Source organism: Tachyglossus aculeatus, chromosome 21 (assembly GCF_015852505.1).
Source record: "Tachyglossus aculeatus isolate mTacAcu1 chromosome 21, mTacAcu1.pri, whole genome shotgun sequence".
Lineage (NCBI taxonomy): Eukaryota > Metazoa > Chordata > Mammalia > Monotremata > Tachyglossidae > Tachyglossus > Tachyglossus aculeatus.
Genome location: NC_052086.1, coordinates 39,756,840 through 39,781,510, shown reverse-complemented (window position 1 = coordinate 39,781,510; position 24,671 = coordinate 39,756,840). Strand labels below are relative to the sequence as shown.

Sequence of the window (24,671 nt, the reverse complement as noted above, 5' to 3'; positions counted from 1 at the left end):
AGACCTCTAAACTCAAGGTGGGCAGGGAATTTGCCCATATTGTGGTATTGTACTCTCCTGAGAGCTTAGTACAGTACTCTGCACATGGTAAGCGTTCAATAAATGCGATAGACTGACCTGTGGGGGTACTGTCTGCTGTGTGACCTTGGGTACCGTCCCACACGGCTGCTGTGTGACCTTGGACAAGTCACTTCGCTTCTCTGGGCCTCAGTTCCCTCATCTGTCCAACCTGATTAGCTTGTATCTACTTTAGTGCTTAGAACAGAGCTTGGAACATAGTAAGTGCTTTAACAACTACCGTAGTTATCATTGCTATTGTTATTTCTGTCTTCGTCTCTCTCTTTTGGGCAAGCCATAGGCAGAATTCCCATGAACCGAGATACAATCTCCCAACCCAAACCCCGATTCTCCTCAGCGGGCATCCAGTTTTAATCTAACAATCCAGCTCAGTTGGGCACTTTCCCCTCCCAGAACAACAGATGCCTCCCCTCTCCCCCTCCTCCAAAGACCCCCAAGGGATTCATCTGGTCAGAGACCCCCATTGCTCATTCCTGTCATGACTAGAGGACCTAGGGACATTAAAAGCAGCAGAAACAACAACCACAAAAATGCTTAATGTCACTTGGAAATGAGAATGTATTAAAAAAAAAAAAAAAACCCAGCCAAGCTCTACCAAGCAAGGCTTTCTACACTAGAGAGTTAACACCCCATATGGCCGGAAAGAAATTTTATAGCCATATCTCTCCACGGGGCCATTTGAAGCTCAGTAAATGGCCTTGTTCAGTTTAATTGGAATCCTCTCCCGGATTGTATTTCTGTAACCTATTAGGTTTTGCTGCCTCTTGATCTAGGAATTCAGTTGAAATTAAATTTTGAAGTGTAAGAGAGAGGTTGCTGTTTGGCGTCTTGATTAAATAATGATCTGAAACCAAAACAATAAATAACTCTGCCAGATCCCCCCAAGGGCTGAGGGAGATTCCTGGAGAAAGCGAAGAGAACCAAAGTTCACAATGGATATTTAATTACTCGTTCGAAAAATGTAAGTGTTAACAGAGCAGATTAAGGCACCCGAGAGATGAGCCAGACCTGCCGATCGTAAAGGAGAAGCTGAATTCGGAGGGGACCAGGGGCTCTCTAGTTTTATGGACGGTGGTCTGTTGTTGCTTGCTCAGTTTTCACTGAAAACAATAAAATCAGCCGGAGAGAGAGTGAGGATTCGTTGTTTCTGGGGTCTGTCCACCTCTTGGTTAAAGTGGGAGAATGAATGCTTACTAAAGGGAGAGGAGAGCAGGCTTTAGATTTCTCCAAAACTTCTTCAAATGCCGAGTCGTTTCTGACCCAGGGAGACTCACTGGACACCCACTCTTCATTATGTTCCATCGTCTGTCGTAAAGCCGTTCCGGTACGTGTATCCGTAGTTTTCTTGACGGAGATATGGAAGCGGTTTAGCTTTGCCTTCTTCCGTGCAGTCAAAATCTGAGTTACTGCCGTGGTCGTGGATGGACACAATCATCCGCCTTTGACTCTTCCCCACGCTGCCGCCTTAGGGCTTTCCATTCTGGGTCGATTCAAAGGAGAATCTCCGAAACTAGAGTCAAGATTTCCAGAGTGATATCCACTTCTGCTGCGTTTTGGGAGTGTCGAGGGTAGGAAAACGAATTCAGTGGAGTTGATTAATTTCATGATTAAATGAGTTCGTGCAACTGACAGAATGAGGCTATTCCCTCCAGGCTGAGGGGAGCCGAGGAGGTGTTGACTGAAGTGCTGTAGTGTCATTTCAGAGATGGAAGTAGGTAAAGAAGAAGCAATGTGGCCTGGGAGTTAGAGAACCTGGATTCTGATGCCTGCTGTGGGACCTTGGGCTAGTCACTTCACTTCTCTGTGGATGGGAGCACAGGCCTGGGACTCAGAAGGATGTGGGTTCTAATCCCGACTCCTCCACTTGTCTGCTGTGTGACCCTGGGCAAACCACTTCGCTTCTTTGGGCCTCAGTTGCCTCATCTGTGAAATGGGGATAAAGACTGGGAGGGCCTGTGTCCAATCTGATTACCTTGTATCCACTGCATCACTTAAAGCAGTGCTTGGCACATAGTAAATCATCATCATCATCATCAATCGTATTTATTGAATGCTTACTGTGTGCAGAGCACTGTACTAAGCACTTGGGAAGTACAAGTTGGTGGGAAGTACAAGAGTAAAAATTGTGATTATTATTCTGTGTGCCTCAGTTCCCTCATCTGTAAAATGGGGATTCAATGCCTGCTCTTCCTCCTACTTTCATGGTGAGTCCCACGCCAAACGAGCAGGAGCTTGGGAGTCAGAGGTCGTGGGTTCTAATCCTGACTCCTCCATTTGCAGCTGTGTGGCTTTGGGCAAGTCACTTAACTTCCCTGTGCCTCGGTTACCTCATTAGTAAAATGGGGTTTAAGACTGTGAGCTCCACATGGGACAACCTGATTACCTTGTATCTACCCCAGCACTTAGAACAGTGCTTGGCACATAGTAAGCTCTTAACAAACACCTCAGAGAAAGACAGGGACTGTGTCCGATCTGCATTGTTGGGAAGGGACCGTCTCTATATGTTGCCGACTTGTACTTCCCAAGCGCTTAGTACAGTGCTCTGCACACAAGAAGCCTTCGATAAATACGATTGAATGAATGAATATACCATATCTATTCCAGCGCTTAGGGCACTGTTCGGCATGTAGTAAGCACTCAACAGGTACCACAATTATTATTAAGGTAGGAAAGCAAATCAGGAAATAAGAACTATTTATTGGGAAGGTGTTGCAAAGGACTCTCGGATTGGGGCCACCCATCATTGAATATGGAGCAGCCACGAATCAGCTGGTGTGAATGGCATGTAACAGAATTGTAAGCTCGTTGTGGAGGGGAATGTTCCCAAGCACTTGGTACAGTGCTCTGCATGCAGTAAGCACTCAAAAAATACCACTAATAGTTTTTTTTTTATAGTATTTGTTAAGCATTTATTATTTACCAGACATTGTACTAATGGCATAGTACTAAGTCCTGGGGTAGATACAAGTCTTTCAGGTTGGACACATTCATTCATTCATTCATTCAATCGTATTTTTTGAGCACTTATTGTGTGCAGAGCACTGTACTAAGTGCTTGGGAAGTACAAGTTGGCAACATATAGAGACGGTCAGTCCCTATCCCGCTCGGGGCTGACAGTCTTAATCCCCATTTTACAGTTGAGGTAAGTGAGGCCCAGAGAAGTGAAGTGACTTGCCCGACGTCACACAGCAGACAAGTGGCGGAGCTGGGATTAGAACCCACGACCTTCTGACTCCTAGGACCAAACTCTATCCGTAATGCCAGGCTGCTACTGTTGATTGATCGATGGATCTGTGGAACCCCAGAATCTGGAAAGGACTGGTGTTAAGAGGAGTAGCTGAAATACAAATAAGAAAAATTCCAACAGTGCTTCGTGCATAGTAAGCACTTAACAAATGCCATTATTATTATTATCTAATAATATTTATTGCACACTTGCTGTGTGAAGAGCACTGTCTTAATCACTTGGAAGAAAACAGTCAGAAAAACTCAGTTCATTCATTCATTCAATCATATTTATTGAGCGCTTACTGTGTGCAGAGCACTGGACTAAGCGCTTGAGAAGTACAAGTTGGCAACATGTAGAGATGGTCCCTACCCAACAGCAGGCTCACAGTCTAGAAGGGGGAGACAGACAACAAAGCAAAACAGAACAAAGGGGGAGGGGAAGAGGAGAAGAAGAAAAAGAAGCGGGAGAGAAGGAGGAGTGGAATTTGTGTGATTCTGATATGAAGTCCACAGAGTATAATTCTCCAAGGAGATAATTGAGGTTGTAGCCATATTCCAACAAGGCAAAGGAAATCAAGTGGGCAGCAAGGTGTGCCAAATGATGTGAAAATCTGCTCCATGTTGCGGAGTCAGTGTCTGCAAAGAGCAGTAATAGAAGAGGAGAGGGAAGAGTTCATCATCAATCGTATTTATTGAGCACTTACTGTGTGCAGAGCACTGTACTAAGCGCTTGGGAAGTACAAGTTTGCAACATATAGAGACAGTCCCTACCCAACAGTAGGCTCACAGTCTAAAAGGGGGAGACAGAGAACAAAACCAAACATACTAACAGAATAAAATAAATAGAATAGATATGTACAAGTAAAATAAATAGAGTAATAAATATGTACAAGCATATATACATATATACAGGTGCTGTGGGGAAGGGAAGGAGGTAAGATGGGGGGATGGAGAGGGTGACGAGGGGGAGAGGAAGGAAGGGGCTCAGTCTGGGAAGGCCTCCTGGAGGAGGTGAGCTCTCAGTAGGGCTTTGAAGGAAGGAAGAGAGCGAGCTTGGTGGATGGGCAGAGGGAGGGCATTCAAGGCCAGGGGGAGGACGTGGGCCGGGGGTCGATGGCAGGACAGGCGAGAACAAGGTACGGTGAGGAGATTAGCGGTGGCAGAGGAGCGTAGGGTGCGGGCTGGGCTGGAGAAGGAGAGAAGGGAGGTGAGGTAGGAGGGGGCGAGGTGATGGACAGCCTTGAAGCCCAGGGTGAGGAGTTCCTGCCTGATGCGCAGATTGATTGGTAGCCACTGGAGATTTTTGAGGAAGAGTTACCTCCTTCCCAAATGCACTGTGAGGCAGAAGGGTTCAATCATTGTAAATTTGGTGATTTTTCCTGCAGCTTTAAATAATAATAATAATAATGACATTTGTTAAGTGCTTACTATGTGCCAAGCACTGTTCTAAGCACTGGGGGGGATGCAAGGGAATGAGATTGTCCCACATGGGGCTTACAGTCTTCATCCCCATTTTACAGATGAGGTAACCGAAGCCCAGAGAAGTGAAGCAACGTGACCAAAGTCACACAACAGACAAGTGGCGGAGCCAGGATTAGAACCCATGACCTCTGACTCCCAAGCCCAGGCTTTTTTCACTGAGCCACACTGCTTCTCTGCAGAGAAACACTCTCTTGAGGAGTATGTTCCCACTTTACCCTCCTTACCCCAATCTTCGTGATTGTCCTGTGTTGATTCCTTTCAAGGGGTGGTTCCCCCATAGAAGATATATAGGTATATAGCAACAATTTTGTTGATTTATACTGTTGCCCGTTTATTTGTTTAAATGTCTGTCTTCCCCCTTCTAGTCTGAAAGCCCGGTGTGGGCAGGGATTATCTCTCTTTATTGCTGAATTGTACTTTCTAAGCACTTAGTACAGTGCTCGGCACACAGTAAGTGCTCAATAAATACGATTGAATGAATGAATGAAAAGACCACGAGGGGAAAGGGGCCTGGGAGGGGAGGAGATAAGAAGGCTTTAAGACTGTGAGCCTGTTGTGAGCAGGAATTGTCTCTGTTTGTTGTTGAATTGTACTTCCCAAGCGCTTGGAGCAGTGCTCTGCACGCAGTAAGCGCTCGATAAATGCGATTGAATGAATGATCCTTAGAGACCTGCTAGAAAGTAGGCACCTGGGACATTGAAGCCCTCCGTGGAGCTTATGCCTTCACCCCACAAATCGCCAATTCCGGACAACAGACCTAAGACCCAGGAGAGCCAGAATGACAAATCTAAAGTGGGCATGGGGCAGGGACTAAAAGGACCATGGAAGACTGCCAGGCTAGCTTGTGACTTTGACATAATAATAATAATAACAATAGTGGTATTTGTGAAGCACTTACTATGTGCAAAGCACTGTTCTAATCTCTGGGGGGATACAAGGTGATCAGGTTGTCCCATGTGGGGCTCAGGGTCTTAATCCCCATTTTACAGATGAGGGAACTGAGGCACAGAGAAGTGAAGTGACTTGCTCAAAGCCCCACAGCTGACAACTGGCGGACCCGGGATTTGAACCCATGACTTCTGACTCCAAAGCCCATGCTCTTTCCACTGAGCCACACTGCTTCTCTGACATCCCATCTGCCATCTGCCAACTCGGCTGTGCTGTGCATATAGTAAGCACTCAATAGATACCACTGAGGATACAATACGACACATTCCCTACCCACAAGGAGCTTACAGTCTAGAGGAATGCTGGTTACCTGTCTATTGGTTTATAGATTTCATTAGATCCTTTCAGAGGGGACTGCGACTAATTTAAATAATGAGGCTATAAGGATGAACCATTCCAGTAGTGTGGAGAGGGCAGAAGGAGGGGAGGAAGAGAATTGTCTCCAGAAGATCCCCCCTCCTGCTATTAGTGTGTTCTTGCTCTTGGAGGCCTAATGAGATGTGGTACTCCTTAGGGAAATTCCAGTAGTTTAAAACCAATATGGTGCACCGAGTTGCAAGATTAGAAGAGCAAAGGAGAAATAACCCTAGGTGAAAGATGAGCCATAAGGCGACAGACAGGATTCTGTTTAGGAATCTGAAAGATATCGCGGTGTCTTATCCCCGAGGTGTGTGGGAGCGGAGGGGTTCCTGAATTCCCCCCTGTAATGTTTCTCTTTGTGATCCACTTGTGACCCCCTTCCCTGAACCCCGTTTCCTTTGGCATTTCTATTCCCAGCTCTCCTACTTGTCTCCTATGCGGCCTTGGGCAAGTTCCTTCACTTCTCTGTGCCTTAGTTACCTCGTTTATAAAACGGGGATTAAGACTGTGAGCCCCATGAGAGACAGGGACTGTGTCCATCCCGATTTTCTTGTATTCACCCCAGAGCTTAGTACGGTGCCTGGTTTACTAAGCGCTCAACAACTACCACAATTATTGTTATTAGGGAGGTGGCAGAGCTGGGATTAGAACCCAGGACTCCTGACTCCCAAGGCCTGGTTCTTTCCACTGGGCAGTGCTGCTTCTCTCCATCTGAGACTCAATTCTTCAGTTTGGAATAATCAGCCTTTTCCCTCCCTGTCTTTCAAAATCATGTTGAAGGGGAGTGAACTCCTGGATCCGAGTTTAATCTTTTTTTTTCACTAGCCATTCCTGCAGCCAAATCTTCCCACCTGCTGTCTCGGTGGCCCCCTTTATGCTTAGAATGAGGACATTTGAGGGGACATTACAACCCCCTGTCTATCTGAGGTCAGACGCAACTCAACTAGCAGCAAGATGTAGTGGCTACAGCACTGGCCTGGGACTCAAAAGGTCATGAGTTCTAATCCTGACCCTGCCACTTGTCTGCTGTGTGACCTTCGGCAAGTCACTTCATTTCTCTGGGCCTCAGTTACCTCATCTGGATAATGGGGATCGAGAATGGGAGCCCCACATGGAACAGGGACTCTGTCCAACCTGGTTTTCTCGTATCCACCCCAGCACATAGAACATTCATTCATTCATTCAATCGTATTTATTGAGCGCTTACTGTGTACAGAGCACTGGACTAAGTGCTTGGGAAGTACAAGTTGGCAACATGTAGAGACGGTCCCTACCCAACAACGGGCTCACAGTCTAGAAGGGGGGAGACAGACAACAAAACAAAACATGTGGACAGGTGTTTGGCACAGAGTGAGCACTTAAAAATACTGCTATTATTAACTAGCTGCCAGAGTGAAGAAGAGAACGGAGACAATCATTTGGATAAACGCTGATGAGGCTGACAAAAAAAGAAACCCAAACACTTTTTCCTGAAATATCTCTCAAATCCATAGACTTAGCTTTGTGTCCTTAACATTACTGAAGCAATGTGGCCTTGTGAAAAGGCCTAGGTGTCCGAGGACCTGGGTTCCAATTCTGACTCCGCCACTTGTCTGCTGTGTGACCTTGGGCAAGTCACTCAATTTATCAGTGCCCTCACCTGTAAAATGGGGATTAAATCCTCCTCCCTCCTACTTAGACTCTGAGCCCCATATGAGACAGGGATTCTGTCCAACCTGATTATTTTATACATATCCCAGTGCTTAGTACAGTACATGGCACACAGTAGGTGCTTAAAAGATACTATTATTATTCTTATTACTACTAATAATAATGATAAGGATATTTTAGATTTCTATTATTATATGTGATTTTCTTTTTGAAATAATAATAATACTACACAGCTCATCTAAGCCAAAAGGATTTGGGGATTTTTGTTTAGGGGGAAGGGAGGGTGGCCAACGTCAGCCAGATAATAATAATAATAAAGGTATTTGTTAAGCGCTTACTATGTGCAAAGCACTGTTCTAAGCGCTAGGGAGGTTACAAGGTGATCAGGTTGTCCCACTGGGGGCTCACAGTCTTCATCCCCATTTTAAAGATGAGGTGACTGAGGCACAGAGAAGTGAAGTGACTTGTTCAAAGTCACACAGCTGACAATTGGCGGAGGCGGGATTTGAACCCATGAACTCTGACACCAGAGCCCAGGCTCTTTCCACTGAGCCACGCTGCTTCTCAGGATCATTTATTCAGTTGTCTGATCTGGGTAGCTGGGGGAAAATCCAGATAAGACCCAAACTCCGAGCCGGTGGGAAGAAATCCACTGTGCTTGGAAACAGACCTACTCCCCCTGAGCAGTAAAAATAGCCTCCCCTCTCCCCTGCCCCAAATCCGGCTTCCACCCAACTTTCCATCCCACCCTTTCCACCGTCCCTACCCCACATACTCAAAGCAGATGACTTTCCATCCAACCTGCTTCCTCAGGGCCTAATAATAATTCTAATTATGGTATTTGTTAAGCCCTTACTATGTATGAAACACTGCATTAAGCGCTGGGGTGAATATAAGCAAGTTGGGTTGGACACAGTCCCTGTCCCACGTAAGGGTCATCGTCTCATTCCCCGTTTTACAGAGGAACTGTGTATAAAACACTGCATTAAGCTCTGGGGTGAATATAAGCTAGTTGGGTTGGACACACTCCCTGTCCCACGTAAAGGTCACCGTCACATTCCCCGTTTTACAGAGGAGGGAACTGAGGCCCAGAGAAGTGAAGCAACTTGCCCTAGGTCACACAGCAGTCAAGCAATTGGAGTCTTTTGGATCCCCTCTCGCTCTCAGCTCTAGTCCAGCATCTGAAAGAAATCCATCCAACCCTTCCATTCTGGGTTACTTCATAATAATAATAATAATAATAATAATAATGGTGGTATTTGTTAAGTGCTTACTATGTGCCTGGCACTGTACAAAGCGCTGGGATCGATAGAAGCAAATCAGGTTGGACACAGTCCCTGTCCCACGTGGGGCTCATGGCTCAGTGGAAAGAGCCCGGGCTTGGGAGTCAGAGGTCATGGGTTCTAATCCCGGCTCTGCCACGTGTCTGCTGTGTGACCTTGGGCAAGTCACTTAACCTCTCTGAGCCTCAGTTACTTCATCTGTAAAATGGGGATTAAGACTATGAGCCCCACGTGGGACAACCTGATCACCTTGTATCCCCCCCGAGCGCTTAGAACATAGTAAGTGCTTAACAAATGTTGGGTAGGGACCATCTCTATGTGTTGCCAAGCGCTTAGTACAGTGCTCTGCACACAGTAAGCTCTCAATAAATATGATTGAATGACTGAATGAACAAATATCATTATTACTTGCACATAGTAAGCACTTAACAAATGCCATTATTATTATTATTATTATTAATCCCCATTTGACAGATGAGGGAACTAAGGCACAGAAAAGTGAAGTGACTTGCCCAATATAGAAGTCAAGGGAAAGAGCCAGGATTAGAACCCAGGTCCCTGGGACTCTCACGCCCGTGCTCTATCTACAAAGCCACGCTGCTTCGCCTCCTCACGGGGTAACCCTTATTTGTAGATATCCATCTTGCGGATCTCCGGGCCAGCACGAAGATAAACCTCCCCAGCGCTTAAAGCAGTGCTTTGCACATAGTAAGCACTTGATTACCAAATACCCTCATTATTATTATCATTATAAACGGGAAATTGCTTGGTGTTGGGTGACCTTTATCTGAGCTGAGAAATCAGACGGCTTTTGCTGAGGCCGATCACCACCACCGGTCTTTAAAGCGAGCTTGAAATGAAATTTTGCCATTGAGCAAATGAACAATGAGGATGCGAAGAGAGGGTTTATGTTTTTTCTTGTAATTTGAGACTCTAATGATGGACTTATGTTACCCGCTCTTCCCTTTTTCTTACACCTTACCTACTAAAGGAGGAGTTCTTGATTGGTAAGTGGATATATCGCCCAGAAAACTAGGGAATGTATTAGAGGTCACTCGAAAACCGTACCTACCTTCTTACAGGGGGAAAAGGCACACCAAAAATAGCCGTATATACCCTTTTTTCCCCCACCAGAGGGTTTGCCTTTATTTTTCTTTTAATTTTGTTTCTTCTTTTCCTTAGTTTTAAAGTGCTGGACCATTTACCAGTTTTTTTTTTCATTTGTTCATAAGTCCTTCTTTTTCTCTGATTTGGTTTTCTTTTGAGTGTGTGTGACGGTTGTCCTGCAAACCATTTTGATTCTATTTTTTTTTTTAAGTCCAATCCATTGACGATTGAGTGCAACCTTCACATATTTTCCAGTTTTGGTTATCTTTAGAAGAAGAGGTAGTTTTTTTTAGTAAACACCGTCCCATTTTTTGGTTCCCCCGCCCCAATTTTTAGGTTCAGTAGAGGATTTTTTTTACACGCTTCTCTATCGTTTGGTTTCCTTCTCTTTTTTGGTTGATTTAGTAGAAAAGCAATTCGTTATCATGGTTTTCATTTTCCTTTGATTCAACTTGGAACGCATGCCTCTTCTCTCTGCATGATGTTAAATCTTCCAATAATCATAGCGGGGAAAGCAGGTATCTCCTTTTCGTGATGTTCTCTCAGGGATATGTGCTTTTTGATTTTTTGCCCTCTCTCTCTCTCTCTCTCTCCCTCTCTCCTTTTGTTACAGTGCATCATGAGGGTAAATTACTTGGTTTATTAGAGACAGCGCACGCACCCCAAATGTTCAACAGAGCCAAACGGATCTTTTTACTTTCAGATCTCTCAGCCGGGGTTTTCCGCTGACCTCTTTACCAAAACAGCCAACCAGCCGGACACCCTCCCCGCCCCGGCCGGTGGATCCCAAGAGTACGACTCAGGAAACGATACGTCCTCGCCTCCCTCCACGCAGGCCAGCTCGTCCGGGTCGAAGGACGGCCGGGAGCCGAGGGTCATCGGGATCGCCCGCTCCAGCGGCCCGGGCACCTCCGGCCAGCGAAAGCCCGTCAACAGCGACAACGGTTCGGATTCCGGACACTCCTTCACCACGTGTTCTTCGCGGACCAAGGGATCCTCCGCGGACGCTCTCTCTCTGGACGCCCAAAGGCACCGTCAAAGGTCGGGGATCTCCTAGGCCGTGGGCTTCTGGGTGACAATAATTACAATAATGGCATTTATTAAGCGCTTACTATGTGCCAAGCACTGTTTGAAGCGCTGGGGAGGTTACAAGGTGATCAGGTTGTCCCACATGGGGCTCGCTGTCTTCATCCCCCTTTTACAGATGAGGGAACTGAGGCCCAGAGAAGTGAAATAATAATAATAATAATGATGATGATGATGATAATGGTATTTGTTAAGCACTTACTATGTGCCCTCAAGCTCTGTACTAAGCGCCGGGGGAGACACAAGGTGATAGGGTTGTGCCACGTGGGGCTCACAGTCTTCATTTCCATTTTAAAGATGAGGGAAATAATGGCATTTATTAAGCGCTTACTAAGGGCCAAGCACCATTCTAAGTGCTGGGAAGGTTACATGGTGATCAGGTTGTCCCACGGGGGGTTCACGGTCTTCAACCCCATTTTACAGATGAGATAACTGAGGCCCAGAGAAGTGAAGTGACTTGCCCAAAGTCACACAGCTGACAATTGGCGGAGCCAGGATTTGAACCCATGACCTCTGACTGCAAACTCGTGCTCTTTCCACTGAGCCACGCTGCTTCTCACTAATTAATAATGGCATTTATTAAACGCTTACTATGTGCAAAGCGCTGTTCTAAGCACTGGGGAAGATATGTGAGAAGCAGCGTGGCTCAATGGAAAGAGCCCGGGCTTTGGAGTCAGAGGTCATGGGTTCAAATCCCGGCTCTGCCAATTGTCAGCTGTGTGACTTTGGGCAAGTCACTCAACTTCTCTGGGCCTCATCTGTAAAATGGGAATTAAGACCGTGAGCCCGCCGTGGGACAACCTGATCACCTTGTAACCTCCCCAGAGCTTAGAACAGTGCTTTGCACATAGTAAGCGCTTAATAAATGCCATCATTACTATTGTTATTTTGTGTGGAGCCGGGATTAGAACCCATGACCTCTGACTCCCAAGCCCGGGCTCTTTCCACTGAGCCACACTGGCGGATCTACCCTATTACCGTCCCCACTGTGGATTATCCACACTGAGGACTGCCTGCGTTTAGAGTTCTCTGCCCTGCGGATTCTCTGCACTATTGATTGCCCACGTTGTGGATTATTCATTCATTCAATCATATTTATTGAGCACTTACTGTGTACAGAGCACTGTACTAAGCGCTTGGGAAGTACAAGTTGGCAACATATAGAGACGGTCCCTACCCAACAGTGGGCTCACAGTCTAGAAGGGGGAGACAAAGAACAAGACAAAACATATTAACAAAAGAAAATAAGCAGAAGAAATTTCATTCATTCATTCATTCAATCGTATTTATTGAGCACTTACTGTGTGCAGAGCACTGTACTAAGTGCTTGGGAAGTCCAAGTTGGCAACATATAGAGACGGTCCCTACCCAACAGCGGGCTCACAGTCTAGAAGGGGGAGACGGAGAACAAAACAGAACATATTAACAAAACAAGTAGAATCAATATGTACAAGTAAAATAAAGAAATAAATAGAGTAATAAATGCATACAAACATATATACATTCATTCATTCAATCGTATTTCTTGAGCGCTTACTGTGTGCAGAGCACTGTACTAAGCACTTGGGAAGTCCAAGTTGGCAACATGTAGAGACGGTCCCTACCCAACAGCGGGCTCATTGTGGATTATCCACTCTGTAGACTATCTGCTCTTACTGTCGTCTACTCTGCTGATTTCTGCAGTCCTGATTATCCGCACTCTGGATTATTTGCACCGTGCACTTCCGCACTGTGGATCAACAGCATTTACAGTCATCTGCCTTGCTGATTCTCTGACCTCCCGATTATCCGCCCGGTGGATTATCTGCTCCACGCATTCATTCATTCATTCATTCATTCAATCGTATTTATTGAGCGCTTACTGTGCGCAGAGCACTGGACTAAGCGCTTGGGAAGTCCAAGTCGGCAACATCTAGAGACGGTCCCTACCCGACAACGGGCTCACAGTCTAGAAGGGGGAGACAGACAGCAAAACAAAATTTGGAGACAGGTGTCAAAGTAGTCAGAACAAACAGAATTAAAGCTAGATGCACATCATTAACAAAATAAATAGAATAGTAAATATGGACAAGTAAAATAGAGTAATAAATCTGTACAAATATATATACAAGTGCTGTGGGGAGGGGTAGGAGGTAGGGTGGGGAGGATGGGGAGGAGGAGAGGAAATAGGGGGCTCAGTCTGGGAAGGCCTCTTGGAGGGGGTGAGCTCTCTTCACTGTAGATTATCAGCACTTTCCTCATTGTGGATTATCTGCACCGTCCTCACTGTGGATTATCTGCACCATACACTGTCCACGCTATGGATTAGAGAAGCAGCGTGGCTCAGTGGAAAGAGCCCGGGCTTTGGAGGCAGAGGTCATGAGTTCAAATCCCGACTCTGTCAACTGTCAGCTGTGTGACTTTGGGCAAGTCACTTCACTCCTCTGTGCCTCATCTGTAAAATGGGGATGAAGACTGTGAGCCCCCAGTGGGACAACCTGATCACCTTGTAACCTCTCTAGTGCTTAGAACAGTGTTTTGCACATAGTAAGCGCCTAATAAATGCCATTATTATTATTATTATTATTATGGATTATCTACACGGTGTACTATCTGAAATGACAGTCAGGAGCCGCATGGCCTAGGGGCAAGAGCACATCCTTGGGAGTCAGAGGTCATGGGTTCTGATCCCAGTTCTGCCCTCTGTCTGCTGTGTGACCTTGGGCAAGTCACTTAACTTCTCTGTGCCTCAGTTACCTCATCTGTAAAATGGCGATTGAGACTGTGAGCCCCACATGAGACCATCTGATTATCTTGTATTTACCCCAGCGCTTAGAACAGTGTTTGGCACATAGTAAATGTTTAACAAATACCATAATGATTCATTATTATTATTATTATCTGCCCTCCCAAATATCTGCCCTGTAGATCTGTCCCTTCAAAGCCCTACTGAGAGCTCACCTCTTCCAGGAGGCCTTCCCACACTGAGCCCCCTTCTTTCTCTCCCCCTCCCTCCTGCCTTACCTCCTTCCCCTCCCCACAGCACCTGTATATATGCATACATGTTTGTACGTATTTATTACTCTATTCATTTATTTTATTTGTACATATTTATTCTATTTACTTTCTTTTGTTGATATGTTTTGTTTTGTTGTCTGTCTCCCCCTTCTAGACTGTGAGCCCGCTGTTGGGTAGGGACCGTCTCTAGATGTTGCCAGCTTAGACTTACCAAGCGCTTAGTCCAGTGCTCTACACACAGTAAGCGCTCAATAAATACGATTGGATGAATGAATGAATGAATGAATGAATGAATAATAATAATAATAATAATAATAGCATTTATTAAGCGCTTACTATGTGCCGAGCACTGTTCTAAGCGCTGGGGAGGTTACAAGGTGATCAGGTTGTCCCACGGGGGGCTCACAGCCTTCATCCCTTTTCCAGATGAGGGAACTGAGGCCCAGAGAAGTGAAGTGACTTGCCCAAAGTCACCCAGCTGACAAGTGGCGGAGCCGGTATTTGAACCCATGACCTCTGACTCCAAAGCCCGGTGAATTGATTATCTGCATTGTGCAGTTTCCTCAATGTGGATTATCCACACTGTGGACGGGCTGCAGTTAGAGTTGTCTGCCCAGCTGGTAATCCGCAGTGTGGATTGTCTGCACTCCTGTTTATGCGCACTGAGGATTATTTGCGCTGCTGATTATCGGAATTGTGAGTTTTCTGCACTGTTGATTGGCTTTTATAGGGACTGGCCACAATGTGCATTTTCCTTTACTGTGGACTATTTGCACGGGCCAGAGAGTCCGAAGGTCATGTGTTCTAATCCCTGCTTTCCTACTTGTCCCTTGTGTGACCTTGGACAAGTCACTTCACTTCTCTGGGCTTCAGTTCCCTCATCTGGAAAATGGGGATGGAGACTGTGAGCCCCACATGGGACAGGGACTGTGTCCAACCTGGTTAGCTTGGATCTAATTTAGGAAAAGCAATGTGGCTCAGTGGAAAGGGCACGGGCTTTGGAGTCAGAGGTCATGGGTTCGAATCCCTACTCTGCCACATGTCTGCTGTGTGACCTTGGGCAAGTCACTTAACTTCCCTGAGTCTCAGTTACCTCATCTGTAAAATGGGGATTAAGATTGTGAGCCCCACGTCGGACAACTTGATCACCTTGTATCCCCCCCAGCGCTTAGAACAGTGCTCTGCACATAGTAAGTGTTTATCAAATGCCATCATTATTATTATTATTATTATTATCTAATTTAGGAGAAGCAGTGTGGCTCAGTGGAAAGAGCATGGGCTTTGGAGTCAGATGTCATGGGTTCAAATCCCGGCTCCACCAATTGTCAGCTGTGTGACCTTGGGCTAGTCACTTAGCTTCTCTGTGTCTCAGTTACCTCATCTGTAAAATGGGGATTAAGATTGTGAGCTCCACGGGGGACAATCTGATCACCTTGCATCCTCCCCAGTGCTTAGAACAGTGCTTCGCACATAGTAAGTGCTTAACAAATGCCATCATCACCATCTACCCCAGTGTTTAGAACAGTGCATGCAGTAAGCATTTAACAAATACCATTATCGTTATTATTATTATTATAATTCTGGGTCTGCCGTGTATGTGTTGTGTGTGACCTTGGGACAGTCACTTCACTTCTCTGTGCCTCAGTTCCCTCATCCGCAAAATGGGGACAAAGGTTGTGAGCACTTTGTGGGACATGGACTGTGTCCAACCTGATTAGCTTGGTTCTACCCCAGCACTTAGTACAGTCCCTGGCACATAGTAAGTGCTACCATAAAAAAGATCATCATTATTATTATTCCTCTCTGGAAATGGGGGTAAGGATTCTATCCACCTTGGGCATATGACCTTTTTTGGATCTTGGACTCTTCTAAAATAATAATAATAATAATAATAATAATAATGACATTTATTAAGCACTTACTATGTGCAAAACACTATTCTAAGCATTGGGGAGGTTACAAGGTGATCAGGTTGTCCCACAGGGGGGCTCACAGTCTTAATCCCCATTTTCCAGATGAGGTAACTGAGGCGCAGAGAAGTTAAGTGACTTGCCCAAAGTCACATGGCTGACAATTGGCAGAGCTGGGATTTGAACCCATGACCTCCGCCTCCAAAGCCCGTGCTTTTTCCACCGAGCCACACTGGCCAACGCCCTCTACTTCCCCCTTCTAGACTGTGAGCCCACTGTTGGGTAGGGACCGTCTCTATATGTTACCAACTTGTACTTCCCAAGCACTTAGTCCAGTGCTCTGCACACAGTAAGTGCACGATAAATACGATTGAATGAGTGAATGAATGAATGAATTCCCACAAGTTCCCCCTGCCTTGATTGACTCCCACATTTCACCCCTGATGGTCTTCCTGATTGCCACATTCCCAAGCCCAGGAGAGTGGTCACCCCCTGCCACCTCTTCAAAACAACCACCGGAGCCAACCCCAGCTGCCCACATTCCCAGACACTAGGCGAGGAATCTGGGCACCAAGTCTCCTCCGGAAGACCCAGGAAAGCCAGGGAACGATGGGGAGGGAGACATGGCCCGGGGCCTCCAGAGAAGCCTGTGGAGGGAAGTGGTGGCCGATCCAGGAATTCCAGAATGGATCCCGGCCACATGTCGGAGAGACCTGACTGGCAGTGCCTGAGCCATTGTTAATAATAATAATAATAATAATGGTATTTTTAAGTGCTTACTATGTGCAATGCCCTGTTCTAAGCGCTGGGGAGGATACCAGATGATCAGGCTCTCCCACGTGGAGCTCACAGTCTTAATCCCCATTTTACAGATGAGGTAACTGAGGCACAGAGAAATGAAGTGAGTTGCCCAAAGTCACACAGCTGACAATTGGCAGAGCCGGGATTTGAACCCATGACCTCTGACTCCAAAGCCCCTGCTCGTTCCAATGAGCCACGCTGCTTCACAATAATAATAATAATGGTATTTGTTAAGCACTTACAGTGTGCCAAGTACCTCTCTAAGCCCTGGGGTAGATACAAGGTAATCAGGTTGGACACAGTCCCTGTCCCACATAATAGTAATAATAATATAATAATAATAATAATAATAATGGCATTTATTAAGCGGTTACTATGTGCAAAGCACTGTTCTAAGCACTGGGGGAGATACAAGGCGATCAGGTTGCCCCACGGGGGGCTCACAGTCTTAATCCCCATTTTGCAGATGAGGGAACAGAGCACAGAGAAGTTAAGTGACTTACCCAAAGTCACACAGCTGATAAGTGGCAGAGCCAGGATTTGAACCCATGACCGTTGACTCCAAAGCCCAGGCTCTTTCCACTGAACCATGCTGCTTCTTGTTCACATGGGGTTCACAGTTTTAATCCCCATTTGACAGATGAGGGAACTGAGGCCCAGAGAAGCAAAGCGACTTGTCCGAGGTCACACAGCAGAGAGGTGACAGAGCTGGGATTGGAACCCAAGTCCTACTGACTCCCGGGGCCGTGCTCTATATTGAGTGTTCACTGTGTGCAGAGAAGCAGCATGGCTCAATGGAAAGAGCCCGGGCTTTGGAGTCAGAGGTCATGGGTTCAAATGCCGGCTCCGCCATTTGTAAGCTGTGTGACAATGGGCAAGTCACTTCACTTCTCTGGGTCTCAGTTCCCTCATCTGGAAAATGGGGATTAAGACTGTGAGCTCCCTATGGAACAACCTGATCACCTTGTAACCTCCCCAGCACTTAGAACAGGGCTCTGCACATAGTAAGCACTTAATAAATGCCATTATTAATCAATCATATTTTATTATTATTATTATTATCTTACTGCACCGTACTTTATTAAGCACTTGGGAAACAGCAATACAGTATCGTTATTATTAATCATATTTATCGAGCGGTTACCATGCGCAAAGCACTGTACTAAGCGCTACAGTAGAGCTGATGGACCCAACTCCCGCTCACAACCTCGCCGTCTGGAAAACTTCTCCTTGCAGACGGTTCTCGTCCCCGTGTCCCGGCTGCTCGGAGGAGAAGAGGGTCAAGTCACTCTCCTCGCCGGCCCGGTGCTCCTTGACGAGGTCCTCCCGCTCTTCCAGCCGCTCCTCCCCATCCCCGCGTCACAGTTCCTCTCGCAGCAGATCCGTCTCCTCCTCGGGGAAGAGGTGAGTGCGAATCCAGTTCCCTCTGCATCCCACACTTCCAAGGAAAGGCCTCCCAGCCCCTGGGAGAGACTTTCTGGAAGGCAGCAACTCCCCTGGTTCGGACGGAAGTCATCCCTCCCACATCTTTCCCTCCTGTTAGGACTTTTACGTCTGGCTGCCCCGTTAGAGTGGAAGTTCTCTGCGGACATTGTTTTATACTTCAAAAGTGTCCAGTACAGTGCCCCACACCCATTCTGTGCTCAATAAATAAAGCGACTACTCCTCTCTGCTTTAACCTATCTTGGGCCTTGCTTTCTCTGCTGGAAGGCAGATTAGAAAATCATGTCACGTGAAGAAAGTTGGCTGGATCATTCAGGCCTCCCAAACTCATATCGAAGCCAATAAAATCCAGTTTGGTCAGTGTCCAGATGGTTGGAAAGATATATGTATATGTGTTTATGCATATTTATTACTCTATTTATTTATTTTACTTGTACATATCTATTCTATTTATTTTATTTTGTTAGTATGTTTGGTTTTGTTCTCTGTCTCCCCCTTTTAGACTGTGAGCCCACTGTTGGGTAGGGACTGTCTCTATGTGTTGCCAACTTGTACTTCCCAAGCGCTTAATACAGTGCTCTGCACACAGTAAGCGCTCAATAAATACGATTGATTGATTGATTAATCCCGGCTCTGCCGCTTGTCTGCCTCGTGATCTTCGGCAAATCACTTCACTCCTTCAGAGTTTCCTCATCTGTAAATGGGAGATGAAGACTGTGAGCCCCACGTGGGATATGGATTATGTCCAATCTAATTAGCTTGTATCTACCCCAGGGCTTAATACAGTGCTTGGCACATAATAAGCACTTACCAAAGACCATTATTCTGATTATGCAGATGATGATTGTGATTGTTATCAGGTCTTACTCCCGATCAAGCAGTTACTCATCCAGGCAGAGCCCAGAAAGCAGGAGTTCCAGAGCCCGGCGGAGTCCCAGTTACACCTGCTACAGTCCCACGAGGTACTCTCCCCACCCTCCCTCTTTCCCCCATCCCTCCCTCCCTCTTTTCCCCTTCCTTCCCTCTCTTCTTTCCTCTCTTCCTCTCTGTCTCTTCCTCTTTCCTCTCCCTCCCTCTCTCTCCTCCACTCTCTTTCTCCCTGCTTCCTCTCCCTCCTTCTTCCCTCTCCTCCTCTTCCTCTCCCTCCCTCTCTCCTTACTTCCTTCTGTCCCTCTCTCTCTTCCTCTTTCCTCTCCCTCCCTCCCTCTCTTCCCCTCTCTTTCTCCCTCCTTCCTCTCCCTCCTTCTATCTTTGCTTCTCTTTCTTCCTCCTTTCTTTTCCCCTCTCCTTTCCTCTTTCCTTCCTTCTTTCACTATCTTCCTCTCTCCTTCCTCTCCCTCCCTCCTTTTCTCTCTCCTCCCTCTCTTTCATCCTCCTTCTTTCCCCCTCCCCTTTCCTCTCTCCTTCCTTCTCTCTCTCCTTCTCTTCCCTCCTCCTCCTCTTTCGCCCTCCCTCCTTCCTTCCTTCTGTCCCTCTCTCTCTTCCTCTTTCCTCTCCCTCCCTCCCTCTCTTCCCCTCTCTTTCTTCCTCCTTCCTCTCCCTCCTATCTTCGCTTCTCTTTCTTCCTCCTTTATTTTCCCCTCTCCTTTTCTCTTTCCTTCCTTCTTTCACTCTCTTCCTCTCTCCTTCCTCTCCCTCCCTCCTTTTCTCTCTCCCTCCCTCTTTCTTCCTCCTTCTTCCCCTCTCCCCTTCCCGCTCTCCTTCCTTCTCTCTCTCCTTCTCTTCCCTCCTCCTCCTCTTTCTCCCTCCCTCTATCTTTTCCTCTCTCCTCCCCTCTCTTCCTCCCTCCTTCCTCTCCCTTCCTCTATCCTCCCATCTCTTTCTTCCTTAAAGAGGCAGCATGGTATAGTGGATAGAGCACAGCCCTGGGAGTTAGAAAGTCATAGGTTCTATTCCCGGCTCTGCCACTTGTCTGCTGGGTGACCTTGGGCAAATCATTTCACTTCTCTTGGCCTCGGTTACCTCACCTGTAAAGCGGGGATGAAGACCGTGAGCCCCATGAGGAACAGGGACTGTGTCCAACCTGATGAGCTTGCATCTCATGAGAAGCAGTGAGGCTCAGTGGAAAGAGCCCAGGCTTGGGAGTCAGAGGTCATGGGTTCTAATACAGACTCCACCACTTGTCAGCTGTGTGACGTTGAGCAAATCACTTAACTTCTCTATGCCTCAGTTACCTCATCTGTAAAATGGGGATTAATATTGTGAGCCCCATGTGGGACAACCTGATCACCTTGTAACCCCCCAGTGCTTAGAACAGTGCTTTGCACCTAATAAGCACTTAACAAATACCATTATTATTATTATTGTTATTATTATTATTATTATTATCTCCTCCAGCAGCAGAGTTAATAGGCCAAGACCTTCTTCCCAGGGACCACCATCCGGCCTCAGAGGGTGACTGCTTCTCTCATGCTCTCACACCTTAGGGATCGAGAGCGAGAACACAAGTATAGCTCTGGGGAGCAGGATTCCCACCGGGAGCGGGAGAGGCGGAGGCGGCGTTCCTACTCCCCCATGAGGAAACGCAGGCGAGACTCTCCCAGCCACCTGGAGGCCCGCCGCATCACCAGGTGAGTCGGGCCCCCACCCCAGTTTAGAGTCTCGGGCTCTTTCCACTGAGTTTATCCTCTAGGATCCATTTTGATCCCAAGGGTCTTTGTGTCGGGACATCTGGGTGTCCCCTGACCCTCCCACCCCTGCCCCCCCACCAGCACTTAGAACAGTGCTTTGTACACAGTAAGCGCTTAACAAATACCATCATTATTATTATTATTTTTTATGTGCTGTGGGGCTGAGAGGGAGGGTGAATGAAGGGAGCGATTCAGGGTGACACAGAAGGGAGTGGGAGGGCATAGTCCGGGAAGGCTCCTTGGAGGAGATGGCCTTCAATAATGCAGGGTGCAGGGGCGCGGCAGTTACCCGCCACATGTCGCCCTCTCGCTCAGTGCCCGGAAAAGGCCCATCCCCTACTACCGGCCCAGCCCGTCGTCCTCGAGCAGCTCCAGCAGCTACATGTCCTGGCCCAGCAGCCCGAGCCGCTCACCCAGCCGCGGTGGCGGTCGCAGCCGTCCCCGTGTGGGCCGCGGCCGCAGCCGGACCCCCGGAAGCAGCAGCAGCGGGGGCAGCAGCGACGGCAGCAGCGATGACGGCCGTGCCAGCGGACGGACCCGGACCCGCAGCTATGACAGCATGGACAGCCAGGAGAGCACGGGGCGCTAGGAGGCCCTGCCCTCAAAGGACCCACCATCCTCCATCCTGTTCCCCCCACCCCGGCACCCTGGAATCTCAGCATCCCCCACTCCATCCCAGACCCTGAGGGGCCCTTCACCCTGGCAGGCAGCAGACTGGTCCCCCAGGGGACAGGGAGACTGGCTGCATCCTGTCCTGATACCTGGCAGGAGGAGGAAGAAGGTGTACCCCCTGTCCCAGCTTTGGATGCCCTAAGGTGGGCACTGCCCAGTGAGTCTACTCTCCCTCAGGAAGCAGGTTCCTGGGGGGATGCAGGGTGGGCATTGGAGATTCCCCTGGGGGCTTTCTGCTCCCCCCCAGCTTCTCCCTCCTGCACCATCCTTTTTACCCCCAATCTCCCCGAGCCAGAGGAGGCCTCTGCCCTGCAGTTCCCCTGATTCTGGTCTCCATCCCTGGGGAAACCCCAGGAGAGGTATAGAGGTGTCTGGGGTGAGGGCGGGGGGTTGGATGAAGCGGAGACCAGCCAGGAGATGTTCTCCTCCTCCTCCTCCTCCTCATCCTCTTCCTCATCCCCCTCAGAAGTCCCTCAGGTTCCAGGAGCCAGTAAGATCGGGCCTCCCCGAGCCTCTCAGCCAGCAGGCACAGGGCAGTGCTGGGCAAGGCTCGTCAGTCAGTGGTCCCTCTGGTCCCAAAGAGGAAGGGGTCTCTGCTGCCCGAGAGATTGCTTCCATGGTTGTAGTCTCCTGGGGCCCAGCCTGGCGCTCAGCCTACCAGGAACCCTGCTAAGAGACCAGCCAGAAGCACTCCCCCCGCCACCCAAAGTCTGAGATCTCTGAGCATCCCTCGACTCCCTCAGTCTCCTAGACCCAGGCCCCACCTGGGCCAGCCCGGTCTTCTTGGCACAGACTTTCCCCGAGCGTCCCCCACCCTAGGCCCAAGTTTCCCAGCAACAGCACGGACATATCCCAACTGAGCTCCAAGGGATGGGAAGGAATCTCCCAGGATTCCTAGGGTCCCTGGGAACCAAGGGAAAGATGAGCAGAGCATAAGTTTCCTAGGGTGTCACCAGAAACTGGGAGGTTGGGGCAGGGAGAAGAGCGAGCGAATAAGTTCCAGAGAAACAACATGGCCTAATGAGAAGCAGCATGGCTCAGTGGGAAGAGCACGGGATTTGGAGTCAGAGGTCATGGGTTCAAATCCCGGCTCTGACAATTGTCAGCTGTGTGACTTTGGGCAAGTCACTTAACTTCTCTGAGCCCCAGTTACCTCATCTGGAAAATGGGTTGAAGACTGTGAGCCCCCTGTGGGACAACCTGATCATCTTGTAACCTCCCCAGTGCTTAGAATCAATCAATCGTATTTATTGAGCGCTTACTGTGTGCAGAGCACTGTACTAAGCGCTTAGAACAGCACATAGTAAGTGCTTAATAAATGCCATCATTATTATTATTATTATTTAGTGGATAGAGCCCTGGCCCGGGGGTCATAAGCACCTGGGTTCTAATCCCGGCTCCACCGCTTGTCTGCTGCTGTGAGGCCTACAGGCAAGTCACTTCACTCCTCAGTTCCCTCATCTGTAAAATGGGGATTGAGACTAGGGGTCCTGTGGGGGATGGGGACCGTGCCCAACCTGATGATCAGGTATCTAACGCAGCGCTTAGAACAGTGCCTGGCACATAGTAAGCACTTACCAAATACCACAGTTAGTATTATTATCATTATGGAGGGACCCACGCTCACACAAGCCTAACTTCTGCCTTCTGCCGGAGTCCTGGAGACTCCCTTGATCAATCAATCAATCAATCAATCGTATTTATTAAGCGCTTACTATGTGCAGAGCACTGTACTAAGTGCTTGGGAAGTACAAATTGGCAACATATAGAGACAGTCCCTACCCAACAGTGGGCTCACAGTCTAAAAGGCCTGGCCCAATTTCTGAGACCCCCAGCCCCCCCTCCACAGGGGCAGGGCGATCTCCCACTTGGCATCTTTCTAATTCCCAGGAATCCTGTCCTGGTTAACAGAAGCGACTCTATCTGTGTAGCCTCCCCTGGCACACCCTCCAGGCTTGGAGCTGTGCCACTGAGCTGCCCAGAGTCTCTAACCCTCCATATTTTCATTTTATTTATTTATTTATTTATTTATTTATTATTATTATTATTATTATTATTATTATTATTATTATTATTATTATTATTATCACTGTTATTATTATCAGGCCCAGGGCACTAATGAGGCCTCCCTCTGCAGCAAAACAAAGGGCAAACAGCCTTCCTCTTCCCTCCCACCCCCCCCACACCTAAGGCAATCATCTCTCTCTGGCCTCGGGATTTCCCATTGGAATCCTACCTCCCGCTGCCTAGGGCGTGGGCGGTCCAGTTCCTTGGTGCCAGGGTGAATTCTTCTGGGGTCTGAGAATGCCACCTGCTGAAATCCCCCTGGGGGCATTGGACAAGGGATGGAAGGGGCTTAAAATAAGGCCGCGGGCGATCTCAGCACACGATCAGCTTTCTGACACCCCAGAGGCAGGTGTGAGTTCTGGGGGCCCCTGACGGTGCCCAGCTCAGGAGGGGTGGAAAGGAGAGGGCATTTGTGGCTTTGAGACTGGCAGCGCCCTCCACCCTGATCCATGAAAGGAAAAGAGCAGGCCTCATCACCATCATCATCAATCGTATTTATTGAGCGCTTACTGTGTGCAGAGCACTGCACTAAGCGCTTGGGAAGTACTAGTTGGCAACATATAGAGACAGTCCCTACCCAACAGTGGGCTCACAGTCTAAAAGGGGGAAGACAGAGAACAAAACCAAACATACTAACAAAATAAAATAAGTAGAATAGATATGTACAAGTAAAATAAATAAATAAATAAATAGAGTAACAAATATGTACAAACACATATACATATATACAGGTGCTGTGGGGAAGGGAAGGAGGTAAGGTGGGGAGGTGGAGAGGGGGACGAGGCCTCAATTCTCCCAGCAGCTGCTCATTTAGCCCTTTGAAATAATAATAATTATAGTATTTGTTAAACACTTACTATGTGCAGGGCAATTTACTAAGCGCTGGGGTGGGTACAAGCAAATCGGGTAGGGCGCAGACCCTAGAGTCA

At 47.8% G+C, this 24,671-nt stretch overlaps 1 protein-coding gene across 1 annotated transcript in view; it reads left to right on the top strand.

Moving 5' to 3' along the window:
- Positions 1–22,703, top strand: part of SRRM4 (serine/arginine repetitive matrix 4) — a 218,255-nt gene extending 195,552 nt beyond the window's left edge. Inside the window, exons 8-12 of the mRNA XM_038763306.1 lie at positions 10,840–11,177; positions 18,167–18,334; positions 19,234–19,335; positions 20,800–20,943; positions 21,319–22,703. Of these exons, the coding sequence (XP_038619234.1) occupies positions 10,840–11,177; positions 18,167–18,334; positions 19,234–19,335; positions 20,800–20,943; positions 21,319–21,592 (1,026 nt within the window). The 3' untranslated portion in view covers positions 21,593–22,703. The remainder of the gene's footprint in view (positions 1–10,839; positions 11,178–18,166; positions 18,335–19,233; positions 19,336–20,799; positions 20,944–21,318) is intronic.
- Positions 22,704–24,671: the final 1,968 nt, after the last annotated feature.